At 42.1% G+C, this 17727-nt stretch overlaps 1 protein-coding gene across 3 annotated transcripts in view; it reads left to right on the top strand.

Annotated features, from left to right (window-relative positions):
• The window catches only part of dgki (diacylglycerol kinase, iota), a 34838-nt gene that overhangs the window by 14109 nt on the left and 3002 nt on the right, over positions 1-17727 (top strand). The window contains exons 13-29 of one of the 3 annotated variants that reach the window (XM_014337456.2): positions 407-469; positions 2749-2822; positions 4124-4235; positions 4308-4394; positions 6105-6217; positions 7009-7071; positions 8897-8997; positions 9660-9739; positions 10036-10080; positions 10505-10574; positions 11845-11885; positions 12003-12127; positions 13384-13409; positions 14810-14847; positions 16260-16380; positions 17081-17117; positions 17368-17467. In XM_014337456.2, coding sequence (XP_014192942.2) covers positions 407-469; positions 2749-2822; positions 4124-4235; positions 4308-4394; positions 6105-6217; positions 7009-7071; positions 8897-8997; positions 9660-9739; positions 10036-10080; positions 10505-10574; positions 11845-11885; positions 12003-12127; positions 13384-13409; positions 14810-14847; positions 16260-16380; positions 17081-17117; positions 17368-17467 — 1296 coding nt within the window. The remainder of the gene's footprint in view (positions 1-406; positions 470-2748; positions 2823-4123; positions 4236-4307; positions 4395-6104; positions 6218-7008; positions 7072-8896; positions 8998-9659; positions 9740-10035; positions 10081-10504; positions 10575-11844; positions 11886-12002; positions 12128-13383; positions 13410-14809; positions 14848-16259; positions 16381-17080; positions 17118-17367; positions 17468-17727) is intronic. The other 2 variants (XM_014337458.2, XM_042225844.1) reach the window with 2 other exon arrangements.

Below are 17727 nucleotides of genomic sequence, written 5' to 3'. Positions count from 1 at the left end.
AGCATGCTGTTTTGATCTTTGATCTATTGTTAATTAATCCAGCATTTTTCCAACTTCGTGCAGCTCTAGCTTCTGAACCTCCCCGATTGAAATAAAAATTCTTAAACAAGAATTTTTAAATTTGGAGCTATTTGGAATGAGCAAATTCTCTGTGAAGGATATGAGTTGGAAGGGAGAAGTGATGGGTGGGAGTTGGAGCGGAAGCGTGTCACGGAGTTATCTCTTTTTAATGAGGGAAATGTAATGAACTGTAATTCTGTTTGATTGGGCCCCATTCTGTGTGTGTGTGTGTGTTTGTGTGTGGTGTGTGTGTGTGTGTGTGTGGTGTGTGTGCTGTGTGGTGTGTGTGTGTGTGTGTGTGTGTGTGTGGTCGTGTGTCTGTGTGTGTGTGTGTGTGTGTGTGCAGGCTGCGTTCTCAGATTTCCTCCAGAGGAGCTCCAGGGATTTGTCCAAGCACGTCAGAGTGGTGGTGAGTGTTAACACACTCTCTCCGTCTTCTCTCTCGCTCTCCGCCTGTATCGTTTTCTGTGTCGACATGTTTGGGCAGCAGGTCGGTGATTAAAGTCCCGCCCTCTGCTTCTCTTTTAACGGCCGCCGTGCTGAAGTGTCCTTCATTAAAGTCTTACAAGAACCACCGCGCTGCCCATTCACTGACCCTGAACACTGACATCTACCCCAGGGTTAGAGCACCAACAGTTTTTTATTAACATTTCTAATGACGATTTCATTGGTTAATTGAAAAATTCCTTAAAAAAAGAAAAATGCCCAGAGATAAAATGAGCATATTTAAAGGGACAGTTCACCCCATCTCAGGGGTGATCCAGTATGTGGTGCAGAGCAGATTTCTGGTTTGTTGTCTCTCTCTTCATGTTAGCCCTGTGATGGACTGGTGACCTGTCCAGAGTGCGCTGCGCCCTCTGCTCTGTGCTAACTGGAGCAGGCTTGGACGATATCAGCTGTAGGTTCAATTCAACATTAACATCTACAGAGGAATGCAGGAGAGGGGTACAACAGTATCTACAGCTATCTGTAAAGCATGGCAGAGGCTGTGTCTTGGTTGGGGGCTGTATTTCAGGCAGTAGTGTTGGATATCTTGGAAAATCTTATGGAATTAGGAATGCAGATAAGTACTATCAGATTTTGATCCAGCATGTAATGTCCACCCTGGACAGGCTGGCTTAATTTTTTTAGGTATGACATTGATCCCAAATACAATGTCAATGCAGTAAAATCATTCCTGGATGAAACACACAGTCATGGATTGGCCTCCCTGGAGCTCGGACATCAACGTTACTGAAGCAGTGTGGGATCATCTACAGGCAGAAAAAACATCCAAAGACGAGCTTTGAATGTCTTTCAAGAAGTCCGGAGAACTATTCCTCAAGACTACTTAAAGAAAGTACAAGAAAGCAGCCCCAGAAAGTTCAGGCTGTGTTGAAGAATAAAGTTGCTTATATGAAATATTGATTTTCGATTGACCTTATATTAGTAATTTGTCAATATTAGCTATTGATATATAGGTATTGTCTCTTGTGATGGCTGATTAACCATAACTAAAAAAGTAAAAAAGAAATGAAAGAAACACCCTTCAGCCTTGTTATGAGTGTTGATGTTGCAAAGTTTGTCCACCAGAGGGCGCCCTGCAAATTTCCTGTTGGGAACTCATATGTGTGAAATAGCACATCTGATTGATTTGACTTGATTTGGTGGTGAACGGTCCCTTTGATTTTTTTTTCCCAGTTAACAAACCCTGTAACTATCTTGTACTGAGTAGAACATAACTAAATTACAGGATTGTTTACTGTGTCTTCAGTGTCAGGGATGCCCCGAGAGCAGCATCTGTTGAAATTTCATGCCAGAGCAGCAAAACACAAACAGTTTTTTGATCGTCTCGGAACATTTTCCAACTTCCCTACTCTGATGCTGACTCGCATCCTCAAGCTTCTTGTTTCCTGCTGCTGATATAAATCATGGGATAATAAATATATCCCGTCATTCAAAGAAAGAAAAAAAAAAGACTCAATCGTTTCCTTAAAACAATCTTGGCGCTGCAGTTTTGAACAAATATTAGTAACACAGGAGGAAAAACTGTTTGTTTGGGATTGTTTTCAGCTGCTAATTTGTTGTTGCTGTGAGTATTTATAGCAGCATCAGCAGATTTGCAGTGCCCTCGTTCATTGTAATGCAGGAACTTGTTAGAGGTGTTAACGCTGATGTGTTTTATATAGTTTCTGTGAGAATAATGGAGCTGTGTGGCACAGAGGAATGAGCTCAAGCTTCGGATGCGCAGCGCTGAGGCTTTCTGTTGGTTTTGGTCTTTTCCTTGGATTTATTTATAGAAGCATATTGAATTTGACTGGACTTATCCTTTAATTATGCTTTGATTTAGAAACTTTCCTGGTGGAAAATAGATAATTGAATATGAAAAATCTGACCCAGAAATGGTTTGTACATTTAGAAAATGGCACATCTTACGTGGTTGCAGCAATAAATCATTAACGGCATCCTGCAGGGAGCTGAGTGTGGCGTGACCCTTGACCTGATTAATCAGAACGTGGGGGCGGGTTCGACCGAGAGTGAGGACAGTGAAACTGAGAGTAAAAGCTGAGAACAGCGAGCGACGCTTGAAATGACATTTAAAAGCAAAACAAACGTTCTGAGAGTGAAAATAAGTTGTTATACTGCAAATATGTGGCGCACATTCTGTGAAACGTTGGCTCAATGTTTCTCTTTCCATGTGTTTCACAGTGTGATGGCACAGATCTCACTCCCAAGATCCAGGAGCTGAAGTTCCAGTGCATAGTGTTTCTAAACATTCCCAGGTAGGTGATCATGGAGTGGCCACGATAGCGCAAATCGATGGTTCCCAGGAATTTCTTGACCTGAACTTAGTCAGGCACTGTCTAGGTTTCTGAATATTATTGATTAGCTTCATAGCTTCAACACAAAGGGGTGGGGGTGTAATGGTGTGGTGGATTTTTTCCATTCTTTGTGACCCTTATTAGCCTACCCAAGTCTTGTTGCTGACCACACTGATTCCTACTCATCCTCCGATGGTTGCTTCCAGCAGGATGACACATGGTGTCAAACTGGTTTATTGAACGTGCACACAGATGGCCTCCACAGTCCCATCTCAGTCCAACAGAGCACCTTTAGTAGTGGTGGAACAGGAAATTCTCATCATGGATGTGCAGCCCACAAATGTGGAGCAACTGTGTGATGCTATCATGCCAACATGGATGTTTCCAGGACGTTGTTGAGTCTGTGGCATGAAGAATTAAGGCAGCTAAAGCTGTGACATAGATGTGTTGTGTCTTTGAACATCTGTGAGGGGGCGGTACTTATTTTCCCGTCACTCAGTGCTGCTGCAGTGTCAGTTCTGTCTCGATGCCTTTTGTGAACCAGACAGATTTGAGAGCTTTTCCTTCCCAGCAGAGGTCTGGCTATTTTCTTTTTTTCGAAGAAATTCACGGCGGACAGACTCCGAGCGTCATCAGTCAGTCATTGGTGAATTTACTAGCAGTTTTGTGATCTGTGGCTCAGTCAGTCTTTTTGAAAACAGTGTTGCTGTGTTGTTTCTTTGTGAATTTCTTGGTATTTGCTCTGCTAAGAATAAATAAAAACCAAAGAAAAAAAGTTCACTGTTATTGAAAAACGTGTAAATAATGGGGCATCTGTAAGTTTTAATTTCTGTCTAACAATTCAGTGTGTGACAAAGCATGTTAAATAGCATCTAGAAAACTGTGAGACACCACAACTCTCTTGTGACTACCTGACTAATTAAATTCTTGAAGTGGGCTGAAGGTAGAGGCAGGAGGTGTAATTCAGGTTTTATGCTCGCTGAAGCTGTTGACTTCAGTCCTCCCACGCAGCCTGGAGTTAAAATACTCCTCAGTCAATAAAAGCAAATTTCATACCTGTTCGGTCAGAGGAGAGTCTGCGCCGTCACTGGAGAAAGATGAATCAGCCAGAAAAGCACTTGATTTGATATTTGAGTTTAACCTTTGCTAAAAAACATCAGCAGTGAGCGTGTCATCAACAGGACGCCACAGGGGGAGCCCAAATGACATTTAAGGTGTTTTTGAGACTCTGTTGTTGCATGATTGTGTTAACACGTGTGCAGATACTGTGCCGGCACCATGCCATGGGGAAACACAGGAGACCATCGAGACTTTGAACCTCAGCGGCATGACGACGGCTGCATCGAGGTTATCGGCTTCACCATGGCCTCGCTGGTAAGAATTTCAAAAAAGAAGCAGCGCAACGAAGAGGAAACCACATCTGAAAACGTCTCTGTTGTCCACTAGGCAGCGCTGCAGGTTGGAGGTCACGGAGAGAGACTTCACCAGTGCAGAGAGGTCATCCTCACTACCTACAAGACTGTACCTGTTCAGGTAATATTAGAGTGACAGAGTGTAATATAACAACCTCATACCTGCAGGATTCAAAGCAAGAGCAGCTAGAGAATAATCAGAGTATAAGAAAACAACAAACACGTAGAATTCCTCAGAATAAACACAAACTGTTGTAGTAAATGTACAGTTTTATTTAGGAGTGTCTAACATAAGGCCCGGGGGCCAGAATCGACCCAGCAAATACTCCAATCTGGCCAACTGGACAGCTTTGGAAAATGTGAAGAAGTTTTACAGCTTTTCCTTTTGATAAAGACCCTTCACCACCAAAGCTGTTTATGCCGCATTAAAGTAATTAAGTAATAGATAAACAATTAAATGACAAAATGTTTTTTTTAATATACCTAGTTTAGCTTGTATTAAAAACATTAATTAATAAAAACTTTGAAATTGAAATGGTACGTGACAGCAAACTTTAGGTCCGTGCTTCTAAGACTTCCTCTGGTACAAAAACCTGGATAAAGTTCCCACTTCCCCATCTCACATGTTTAATTGATCAGTAACAATTAAAAACGATTGACTTCAGGTGAAATTAATTTCAGCACAGTCAGCCCTGTTTCCCAGCATGAAGATCAACCTTTTTAAATTCCGTATGTTTCTGGTGATGCACCTCACAGTTTGACAAACCTTTGAGATGACTGACTGATTTTTCTCTCTTAAATATTTGATTCAATTCTTCGTTTAGCTCTGAGTAACTCTGCAGGGGACAATATTTCATTATTCATTCTTTATTTCATTATTATTTATTCATATCTATTAATGATATTTAAAACGTAACTATAGTGCTGGCTGTAATATAAACAGAGAAGCAACAACGTTGAGAAACAAGAAAAGGGTTAAACAGGTTTTCTCAGATGGGTACATGAGAACCTCTCGGGGTAGTTTAGAGTACTGCATTGTTTAAAGTAACAGTCATGCAGAAATGATGAAGTCATTCAGCTGCAGTAAATGCAATGAGAAGTGCGAGTGTATTAAAATTGGCTATATATTTAATTTTATTTGTGATATTTAATGACAAACAGATAAAGTGAGCCAGATGTTTGTGTGCGGCCTCTTTTCTGCAGTGACTCTGATCAAAAGCTCAGATAGGAGACAGAGATGAGAGCTGTTAAAACCCTCTGTTTGTGATGAGCAGGGGCTCAGTGTGAGATAAAGAAGGATTATTTTGAGCTGAATCGTGCAATGCCGCTCTAGTAGAGTCCGCTTTGCTGCGGTTTGTGAGATTTATTTAACCTGACATTTCTTTTTATCAGGCCAGGTCAAATAAACATTACACAAGCTATTACTAAATTGAAGACGGCTCAAAACATCTCCAAGAGCCCAACCAAACCTTCAAACAATCTGTTTTGGGTAAAATGACCCCAATAATGACCATTTAAAAAAAGAAAAAGAAGGTTGAGCTCATATAAAGTCATCAGGGAAGTGTTTACTGAGGTCACAGAGCAAGTGAGTTGAGGGCCGTTTTCATTGTATAGAAGTGGCGGTCTCTTTCCAAACAAGAGTCACCCTCTGCTGGTCCTTAGAAAGAATGCAGGTTTAAGACGTCCGTCTTTTAAACTGTTTGTGAGTGCAACTAGCTTCTTGGCTGATTTTCGGATTTCTATGCTGCTGATGTAAGCCCAAAAGAAGCAAATACTATGAAGTCATTGGTTTGACTTTTAAAACATGACCTCAGCGTGTCTTTCTGTTCAGGTGGACGGCGAGCCATGCCGACTGGCTCCATCCACTCTCCGCATCTCTCTTCGAAATCAGGCCAACATGGTCCAGAAGAGCAAGAGACGCACCTCTGTGCCCCTGCTCAACGAGTGAGTCACACACACACGTGCGCGCTCGTACAGATGGAGGATCTAGGCCAGCAGCGTTGTAAAAAATCTGAATGAGTCACACAGTCTGTTTAGCAGGAGCTGACATTCACTCGTCAGTCTCCCACATCTCCGTACAGCACGCCAGACCAAGTCAAAGGAGGGACGTGTAATCAAATTAATCCAAACAAGAGCATGGGTGACACGCTGACACGTGACACTGGCAGTTTCCTGTGAACAGGAGATGCTTATTGATCTGTTTCAGGAGTGGCAGTGCTGCCTTGTGATTTCCTCCTGCACAAAGAGAATCACGAGACTACTAACCCTCCTCCATCCCCGTAGCACTAATATCTCTTCATGTATATCTCTGTCTTTATCTGTGTGTATTTTAAACCGTGTCAGCTACAGTAACTGTGTGCATGTGAGAGCAGGAAGAGTAGAGGGTGATGACTTTCTGTAGCAGAACTTATCGACTGTCTGTACTGCTACTGTGCTATCAATGTTTGTCCACTTACCTCTGGGCTTTTCTCCGTCTGTTCCTCCTGTTCTTCTTCTTCTTCTTCTTCTTTTGTCTTCCTTCATATTCACTTCTTCATTCCTCCAACACACACGCCGGTGTGATCTTTAATTATTTCTTTTCTTTTCTTTACCTTGTCTCCTTCCCCTCCTCTTTTTTCATTTCCTTTCCCCTCCTCGTCATTTTCTCTTTTTCCCCCCCCTCATCTCCCCCCGTCATACGTTCCTCCTCTTCTGTGTGTGTGTGTGTGTGTGCGCGCGCGTGTGTACGGCCGTAGTATTCAGAAGGTGTGTGCAGCTGATCTGCGCCGCCTCTCTGCTCCCCCCGACTCCTTCTCTGTGTAAGTACCTGAGCCCTCTGTGACCGGATGGATGGATGTTTGTGTCCGTGTGAGTAAATGTGTTGACAGCGTTGTGTCTTTATTGATCCATCAGGCTTTGACCAATATTTGACATGACAAAATCAGCAGTTGGCATCTTCCCAGCTTTTTGTGGTCAGTTATGATGATTTTAATGATAGCAAATTATAAAATATTTGACTTTATTTGTTCATTTAACAGTTTTTATTTGTAGTATTGGAGGTGGTGCTCAGTCAAAGCTTTGGCTACTGAACAAAAGGATGAAGCAGAAAAGCTGCGACCCATTTTAAAATGAGAAAATCCCACGGGCCCCACCCAATCTTAAGTCCTCACCCTAATCATGATACAAGAGAAAGTGATATTTCCTTGAAAGTTGTGTTTAAAAAAAGCCTTAATAGCAATCGCACTGATGAAGAAACGTAAATGTCCAACCAGACCTTTCAAACATGACACGCTCTTTAACCTGCAAACACTTTAGTACAAACTCACGGGTAATGACCGGTACATTCACCACGAGTGAGCCTCCTGCATGCTGAACTCAGGCAGTACCCTCACCTGAACCAAGCAGAGTATATCCAGGAGCGAGGAAGAGTCTGACGTGGGCTGTCTCCTGCTGCATGTTTAATGCGAGGAAGGGCAAATCAGGACAAAGTCCCAACATTGAAAGAGGCTCTGCATTAGGATTCCCAACTCATTTAAAGTGGCGCTTTTTGGGTTTTTAGGTGCAGGCACCTCATAGAGAGGAGACTGTTATCCAAGGACACCCTGACTAATGTTCCTCTGTGCTCGTTAGCAGCGGTGGCTAATCAGAAAGACAGCAACCTCTGAGACGTAACAGACAGGAGTCGTAATGTCCTTATTTTATAAGCCCAGATTTTTCCTGTTGGACGTGTTGGCTGTGAGGGTCCATGAACCCCATTTTGAGAACCCCAGATTTGAAATGCTCAAATAGCTGTATTGGTCAAACCCTGCTGTGTCGTGCTGGCTGTTGGTGTTTGTGTTACACAGGCTGGAAGAGAGCGGCAGAGAGAGAAAGAGCGCGTGGCAGCATGCAGATAAAAGCCTGTCCACTCCTCAGTGTGCTTCTGTCTTTTGTCTTAATGTTTCCCTCGCTGTAGTCCCTTTACCTTTACCTGAACCGAGCCTCTCGCTTGACGTCCAGACCCTGTAAAGTGTCTTAATGTTGTGCTCTGAGTAACAAGAGTCATGTAACTGTTGTAATTTCAAACGCTTTCTGTCCCTTTGCAGGTAAGATTATTGAGTTAGAGCTTTTGAGGCTCTGTGGACGTATGATTCTCAAACACCTGTGCAGATGTCTTTTATAATGTCAGAGCTCATAGATCTGTTTTCACATGAACGAAAGAAGACAGAGGAGGAATTAAATATCAGGTAAAAGCAGCTGAGCTGAACTCCACTGTGCTGCTTACTGCTGAAATATTTATTCGATTCCAGTGTTTTGGTCTGTCCAGCCTTCGTCAGGTACGTGGGCAGCATCTCAGCATGAGATCACTTTCACTGAAAGTCAGACGGACCAAAACATCGTCAATAATGAAGTGCAGGAGTTCAGCTCAGTTGTTTGTTTGTTTTTACGTAGTTTTCTCCTCTGATCGAGCTGCCACTCATTCAGGTGTGCAGACACTCAGTTATATTTATATTTAAATAAAAGCTCAGATCTGTTTTGCGTTGTGTCCAGTTGTGTCTGTGCGTGCATGTATGCATCTGTATGCCTTTCTCATTGTCTGCTCGGGCATGTCTGATCTGTGCGTGTGTGCATGTACATGCACGTGTGTGTGTGTGCTTTTTCCAGTCCTCACGCAGTTCCAGATCGTCTGCGTCTTCGAGTGAACCGGATCAGCCTCCAGGAGTACGACAGGCTGCAGTATGACAAGGAGCGGCTGCGAGACATATGTAAGGCTCTCTGTGTCTCTTAAATTAAAAAAGAAATCAGCTTTAATCTGACTTTTTGTATAAATTGTGGGTCACCAGCTGCAGAATTTTGTAGCTCATTTGTTTTTAGCCCAACCAACTTTATGACACACATATAGCTAGCAGATACCTGCTAACCTGTTTGTTATTGCTAAGAATTCCACTAAAGCTGAATTACATCTTAAGACTAAATTAGCGTAAGTACTGTAAGTCACACTGTTTGTCAAATAAACCATTAAAAATAAATCCCAAAAGGCAGCAACAGGATACACGAAACATAACTTTAAGCTTTGCAACGAGCAAATGGATGAGTTTTGGTTATGAAGGAGGAAACTTTCCATACAGGCTGGTTTTGTAGCATGACACATGACAAAAAAAAATGTTTTAGTGGTTTATAAAGTAACAAACCTTTCACTCATGTGACAGACAAATAAAACGAGTATTTTGGACTGTGTCCAACATTTACGTTTCTGCAGCCTGGCACCACGTTTTCATATTTAAACATATTTCTGAAGATTTCTAGTGCAGAAAAATAATTTTCTTAGTGTAGGTGATCAGCTGTGGATACCATGTGTTGATAAATCTTTACTGTAATTACCCTAAAGCTCTAACATGTGTCTGTGTTTTGTTTTGTTTTTTCTCAGCCATCCCTGTTGGCATAGTGGTGGTGAGGGGGGACTGTGACCTGGAGACCTGCAGACTTTATATTGACAGATTACAAGAGGCAAGTCTCTAGCTTTACCACCATCAACATCATCACTTTAATTGCCTCCCTTGTTCTCCTTTTCTCCTGTTTCCTCCTCTTCATCATTATTTCATGATCCACGCAGCAGCGTCGCCGCTCCTTTCTCAGTTATTTATAGATGGATGAATGACCGGCACTGCCGGGAACGCAGAGGTGCTCTTTAGCTGTCTGTCTCATGTGACGAATGTAAAATGTGTAGAAGCTGTTGGTGTTTTTTGTGTAAATGCTTCTGGCTCTTTGTTAACCTTGAAACCTGTCTGCTGTGTGCTTGCTAGGATTTACACCAGGCACCATCTACTGGCCACAGAGTGCACTACCAGGTATATGACTTTGGGGTGTCTTTCTGTGAGGGTTGAGAAACACTGAAACATTTGGACAGTCATCTAAGAGTTTAACATTTTTAGGTGGCTGGCAGCCCATAAGCATTTGGCTAAATAATAGCTAAATAATATAAACTAACTTTATCTGTTACAGGCTGGCACCCACTCTAAAATCCTTAGAGTAACCCTTAGAGTGGTAAAATCCCTAAAAACAACAAAAGATATGCACTACATGCTGTCTTATTGTCTTGCTCATCTCTGCCACGCTACAAAACACTCGTAAACAGCACTTTTGTCTTTCTCACGTGTTCTGTCTTTTGCTTCGTCCTTACTCTGATTAATCTCCTGATTGAACCCTGTTACATTCAGTTCATTGTTTAATAAAAAATGGCGACGATCACAACATTTGTCTCTTTGCCTCCAGGATGAAAGCAGAGGTGTCCCCCGGACCAGTTCAACCAGCAGACTGTCTCCCAACTGGAGCTTCTTGGATTGTGAGTGACTGAAACACCTTAAACTGGATCAGAGTCCTTCTAGAAGGATCTCGGTAACATCTTCATGCACCTGTTGTGGCAGTTAATTAAATTAAGTTTAATTTTAGTGGTCCCCAAAACACAAAAACTGCATGTATAGGGTCACCAGCTTGCAGACTTTGACTCAAAGCATTTTAAAACCTTACTTTTTCTTCCCTCCTTGAGAGTTAAATTTCTACTAAGATGCTGTTACAGAATTATTTATGTCTGTAAACCGTACACATAGCTTCTTAAAGCCTTCAACTAGTCACCAAACTAGTCAGTTATCCATCACATCCTTTAGTAAAGTGTCAAACACAGTAATGTATTCAGACTCCAGTCCTGAAAGTAGGGTAAAGTTTATTTATTTTGTGCTTTTTAAGAACAAAGGTCACAAATTCCTTCAAAAGCTGCTTGTATTGGCTCACTTGACACAAGGGGGCGCCACAGCAGGTGATACAACAATTAAGATTATGAGCTCTAAGAGCCGTGCTTAGAGAGTGCTTTGTAGTGAATCAGAAGAGTCGACTCCCATTGAGCGAGAGCCGGCTCCTCACTTAATTTCCTTTCGCTGCTCAGCTCTCACACAGTGGCTCAGCTATGCTCCAATCCCTCCATATTGTGGCCAATCACATGCAAGGATGTAGCATAACATCATTATGTGAAAACAGAGAGGGTGAGAGACGCAACAGTCAAGTGGAGCGTGTGTCTGTCCTCTCAGTAAGTGAGTGAGACAGTAGACAGCGGGGAGGTGGGCTGTGTGAGTGCATCGCAAAAACACATAAATATGCCTGACACCCGTAAACGAAGCAGCATCTGGCTGCAGTTTAAAGACTTTTTAGTCTCCGTCTCGACTTTGTCTTGGTCTCCACCTGGTCTGTCTTGGTCTTGTCTTGGTCTCGATACCCTCTGGTCTTGGTATTGTCTTGGTTTAGGCGGTCTTGACTACAAGTCTAGTATTAGTTGATCCCAGGCTGAATGTGTAATGTTTGCTAACTTGCAAAGAATTCCCACAGGGGGGCGTCAAAAGTTTCAAGTTTCAAAAGCCACAAGTAGCACAAAAAAGGTTTATTATTATTGTCTTGGACTTGAGTTATAGACTAAATTTATAACTCGATAAAAATGAAAGTCGTTGAAGCTTTTTCTAAAATCATAAAAGATTATTTGGGTATCATAAAACCCTGCAGGGATTTTGATGAATGCAGTTTTACAGACGTTTTATGTCGCGTAACTACGTGTTCCTTCTCTGCAGCCACGTCAGCCGACCGCTTCTATCGCATCGACAAGGCTCAGGTATTTTTGACTCTCCTGCTGCTTCAGAATTCACAAAGCTTGTTTCCAGGTGCATTTTCTTCCTCACGTTCCTTCTTTCTTTCCTGGTTCTCTGGGGGTTTGGGGGTTTTGTTTTAGGAGCATCTGCATTTCGTGACCGAAATCTGTCAGGATGAAGTGTTCATCCTGGACCACGAAGCTCCAGTGGTGAGCCAGGGCTCGTCTGCGGGGATGCCTGATCTGGTGGTGGAGCCCACTGCCGGGTAAGTCAGCAGATAGAGGTGACTCACTGAGGTCAGGAGCCTCTTCTGTACGGTGGTCATTCATGCACCTCAATTAAATAAATATATGAATGACATGAACAATTATTAAGCAATGTTTGCATGCGTTTTTACTCCTGGTGTGATCAGAAAAACGTAGCAGGTGAGAATTATGTCATGTTTTCCCAGATACATATTGAATTAAAAAAAGGAAATTTAGGAGACACCATCTGTTTGTTTGTTTTTTGTTTGTTTGTTTGTTGTTTGAAGATATCTGAACCAGAAAACTCCATGCACGCACTTTGTGGAGAAGTTTTCTCCCTCCCAAGTGTTTTGGAGTGCAGTGCTCGAGCCTCTAGGATCATCTTCTGTCTTGGTCTTCAGAGCTGTTCAGTCAGTGAGCAGCTGAATGCAGGCAGAGTTTAGCATCTATTCTCTGACCTGCTAATAGAAAAATGGGCAGTGAAGAGTGACTATCCCTTGGAGGTGGATGCTGAGGTGGATGGGTTCAAACGGCAGAACTGACATTGCGTGATGCGAGTGAATCGTGTCATTGTATATGATGCAGCCGGCACGGCCCTGTGCATTTTATCTGCTCCCCTCACCTCTGGACAGAGTAGACAAAAGAAGGATTACAGAGAAAACTATCTCTGAGAGGTTCACGCTCCACATGAACGTTTCGTTTTACCTACTGTGTGATCACCTTTCTTATCCTGGGTATCAAATAGTTTCCATACCTAAAATGCAAATGAGAAAACGTTTATTCATAATGAAGCAGCGAGCGATTTGGGAGAAGCAACGTCTTTCTGCTCCCAGGCGAGGCAGATCCCCCTGATGCATCTGAAAGAGGGCGAGTGACATCACACGTAGCCACCGCAGCGTCACCCCTGCGTTTTAGCTGCCGCCACGCTGTTTTCTGTGGAGCCAGAAGTGACCATGTTTAGGTGAAAGGATGGAGCGCATTCATAACTCTTCACAGACACACATCTTTGAATTATTGCTTAGAGGAAGAAGCCCTCTCAGATGGGACATCAAAACTAAAGCAAACATGTGTTTGAGGCTGAACATCAGATCATTTCTCTTCAACATTTATAATTAACAGATGTGGCCATAACTTTGCACTTGCATCTGCTCAAAGATCACTTCTATCTGATGAGAATATGAAGGTTTCCACGGTTACGTGATACTAACATTGTGTAAGCACTGGAAAAGTGTTATCTACATATCTTATTAACGCTGTCTTTGTTTTCTGTTTGCAGCGCTCCGTTGACATCAGACGAACAAGGTATCACACGCACGCACAGACACACAGTCAGTGTCACAATATTAAACTTTTTAAGGAGCCTGAAAGTAAGAGATTTCTCCAAAAACACAACAGGCAAGGTTAAACTTTGCTGTATAAATTCATTTCTAGTTATTTATATATAACAAAAATATAATAAAAATTTCCTTAAAGTGCTTTATGGAGAGTAAAGTCCAGCAATCAGATGGCAGGCGACTGTGGGAAGGAAAAACTCCCTGGTAACTGGTGTGTATTGATGTTTTTTGTTTTGTTTTTTAGAAGCAACGTCTAAGCCAGGCTCATCTTCCTGCTTTGATTCTTTCTGTAATTTTGTCATATTTTAAGGAGTTTTCCAGCCCTCTCATTACTCTCCTGTACTTACCTGGTACAAAAGGGCACATTAAATGTAAAGTGTTTGGCGTGCCTGTAAGTTGTAATATTCAGAGTATGAGGGTAAATATTTGCCTGATTTGATTAAATGTAATGCGGTGAATGTAAACCGTAAACATCAGCTGGTTGTGAGTTGTCAGGTGGAAGTCACGGGTTGACCTTTGATATGACTCATAGATTAGTGCGTGTCTCAACTTTAGAAACTAAAAGTAAAACGCTTCTCGGACGGATACAGTTTCCTCATTTGCTTTTGTTTTCTTTCTGAAAAATAAGACTGAGCAAACTTTTTCCATTTTCATATGGAGATGGGCAGTTTAGGACTTTTCTTTACAGGTTTCTGTCTTTGGTAAATTGATTTGCTTTCTTCAGTGTGTTCACACTTCTGAACACACTGTGGAACGGTGTTTGCGAGGCCTGTTTACAGAGTCACATCAACAGTCATCCATATTCCCGGGACTCCCCAGTTCTCCCAGAGAACCGGTTGTTCCTTGTGCTTCCAGTTCTGCTGCTTTTTTTCTACTTGTGCCGATTTACGATTTTAGAAGCGCCTTGCTTGGACCGAAATGTATTGCTTTTAACACATTTATTTAATTATTTTCCTAAAAGCAGCTCCGACGGTCAGTCGCTGACTATGAAATCCTCATCCGTAAATGCTCCAGACACACATTAAGTGCTGGAGTTTTAGTTTCCCTGAGATTAATGCTGTCATTAAGTGTTTCTAGTTTCTAGTTGGGCTGTTCAGAGCAGCATGATGCCTCGAGACAAGAGGAATATTTCTCCTGTGTGGAAAAAACACCTCAGCCTTCACCTTTGTAAGAAAGTGGAGCAAAGTTAAAATAGAGCCCTGTGGAAAGAATCAGGCTGATGCTCCCTTCAAACAATAGGTCACCTTAATTATCTGTTAATGAGAAAAAGATCCCTGCATTGTTTTTCTGCTGTAAACAGTGTTTGAGCACAGAGACGGCTGCAGAAAAGATGAAGAAAGTGACGGCTTTGTGTTTGTGTGTTCACAGCTCTGCTGACAGCTGCAAGTTCTGGGGACCTCTCCACGGTAATTCACATCCACTCTGTCACGGCCTGAGGATGACCTGTTACTAGCCTGTGTGTTAGCCACTGCAGAATTAGTTTCTGTGGTTTAATGTTGCACAACATTAAAATTCTCTTTGCCCAGCCGATCAACAAAGACTCAGCAGTTTCTTAAGTCATGAAAAGGTTAAATTATGCATCACTCCAAACACCACAGGATCCTTTTTTTTTAATTACATGCATGCTGTGACTCATACTACAGGCATTCTTACAAAGTTCCCTGTCAGCCATGACAGTAACACCTAATAAAGGGAGGAAATCCCACAGTTTCTTGTTTCTGTCATGTGTACATGTGACGGTTTTTCCCTCTCTTGGTTCTGTATCAGACCAGACATCCTTCATGGGGCAATGAAACTTGGCTTAAAGTGGGAGGAACTAAAACAGGTTGTTCCAGACAGAGGATGAGCTAAGGGGCTGTTTCAAGAACTGATAACAACAAAAACAAAAAGCAAAACAAAAGTAACTCTGGTTGTGTCAAAGAATTGAAGTATGCAACTAGAAATGAGTAGAGTCAGGAAAAACCCAAAATCCCCAAAAAACACATTATTGATGTTTGCAAGATCACGAGAAAATGTTTTAAACTGGTTGTGGCCTGGCTCATAGTCCAGGACAGAAATGGAAGGGGCACTATAGCAGATGGTTAATGAGAGGACTTATTCGGATAAATGAAAGAAAACTAAAAGTGATAGCAGTGGAATGCCCACATCTATGGGTGTATTTTGGCCTTTTATGTCAACAAAAACAGAGGGGAAGAGTTCTGATTTTTGTGGACCAACAAATCTGTGTCTTTATCTCCTGTTTTTGTCACCTGTTATTGCTTGCGTCTCACGTCTCCTGTGATTAAGATGTGGGGTGTTGCGACAGATAAACAAAACTAAAAGAAAGACATGCGGGTCCACCGGGATAGGAGCGAGACAGTTGTTAGCTGAAGCTGCTTTACCCTGATTCCCAGACAGTAGGATCATTAACCACTCTTGTGTTACACAGAGAAGGCGTCCTCTCAAGGTAGCAAGTTTAAAAATTATCCTTAGGCACTTTGTCACAAAAAACCCCACTTAATTTGTTCCCATTTCTCTTGAAGAATACCAAAGCTAACATCTTAGTAATCACCTTGTTGTTCTTTGACAAACAACAACAAGGTGATTACCAAAGAGCTGTTAGCTGAATGTGTTTTTGGAAAGTGGAGGATGAAAAAAGAATTGGGGTCTAAAAAGATAAATGAAATAACATATAGAAATAGATTTTCAGTGCTTTTATCAGGAAAGAACAATCAGGTTTTTCTATCAGGAAAGATTTGCTCTTTCTTTGTTCCTGTTTTTAAGAATCCTGGTTGATGTTGAAAATCTTGAAATCGTGTCTTCCTGTCGGCCTCTGCAGCTCTCACAGTGTGTGGATCGAGGCGTCAATTTGTTGGTCCGAGACTCTGGGGGTTGTTCAGCGTTGCATTTAGCTGCTCAGAGCGGACACGCAGACCTGGTCCGCTACATACTGCAGCAAGGTGAGAAAGTGCATGTTAAATAAATATCTGTGTTACTGTAAACGAAAGTCTCCAACAGCCTCCTGGATCTACTTTCAGTCAGAGTCACAAAACTGAAAGACTCAGGTTGTTTAGGGTTAAAATCCCACAGCTGTGTACAACTCAGTGTCACAACAGCAGTTCTGGATATTCACAATATCCAATGTTCATACTGACACGTTTTAGTATTTCATGAAAACTCTTGTCTTACTTTGAATTTAATCGCAGCAAAATGTCTCCAACAAGTTGGGAAGAGGGCAAAAAAAAGCTGAAAAAGAAACAAGTGGAGGAACATCAACAATGTGATGATTGGGTATAAAAAGAGCTTCTCAGAGAGTAATGAGGTGCAGATTGGTGAACCTGTGCACAAGACCTGCATGTAGAAATTGTGGAACAATTTGAAAAACATGTTCTTGAATGTAAAATTACAAAGATGTCGAATATCGCATCATCTACAGTACAAGATATCATCAGAAGATTGAAAAAAAAATGGACAAATCTCTGTGTGCAAAGGCCAAAAATAAATACTGGATGTGAAATGATCCAGAAACACTGAGGCAAAGTGGAAGACTGTTCTGAGGGCAGGAAAACATGGACTAAAGAGGATTTGGACCTTCTGGCTTGTTTAACAGCATTTGTACGTTCAGATCACTGCTCACGCTTCCTGTTTCTCCCTCCTCAGGCTCCAAGGTTCTTCTGGATTTAACAGACACAGAGAGGTACTTTCTGTTTCGTTTTCTCTGAAGGGAAATGTATCATTCATGTGTATTTTATATTTGTTTAAAATTCACACGTAGTGATTGTGTGAGAACCTGAGTGCAGACAACTCAATCCTGTAGTGTAGTGTGGTATAGAACAGTCTGACCACACTGACGTTACTGCTTTATCTATGATCTTTATATATGAGTTGTATCTGATCACCAGAATGTGTGTGTGTGTGTGTGCGTGTGTGTGTGTGTGCGTGTCTAGAGGTGACACTGCATTGCACAAAGCAGCATCAGGGAAGCAGCACGCAGTGTGTCGACTACTGGTCGAGGGCGGGGCGTCACTAGAGAAGACCAACTTCCAGGTAAACAGATGTTTAAATGGTAAATGGACTGGTTCTTATATAGCGCTTTTCTACACAACTTTAAACAGCTGCGCATACAATTCCCGTAAGTCCCGATGAATCACGCAAATGATTTACAGTGAAAGGTTTTGTGGCTTCCAGGGTGTGTCACTCTCACTGTGAAAAAGGAATCGGCCAGCAGCTGATACCAAAAGCTTAAAGAACAGGAAGTATGGCAATAAAAAAACAGGCTTTACCAAACAGATCAGTGCATCACATCT

Source organism: Haplochromis burtoni, unplaced genomic scaffold, assembly GCF_018398535.1.
Source record: "Haplochromis burtoni strain Fernald_Lab_line unplaced genomic scaffold, NCSU_Asbu1 Contig_184, whole genome shotgun sequence".
Taxonomy (NCBI): domain Eukaryota; kingdom Metazoa; phylum Chordata; class Actinopteri; order Cichliformes; family Cichlidae; genus Haplochromis; species Haplochromis burtoni.
The sequence above is the reverse complement of the archived record's forward strand: the minus strand, read 5'-3'. Positions and strand labels throughout refer to the sequence as shown.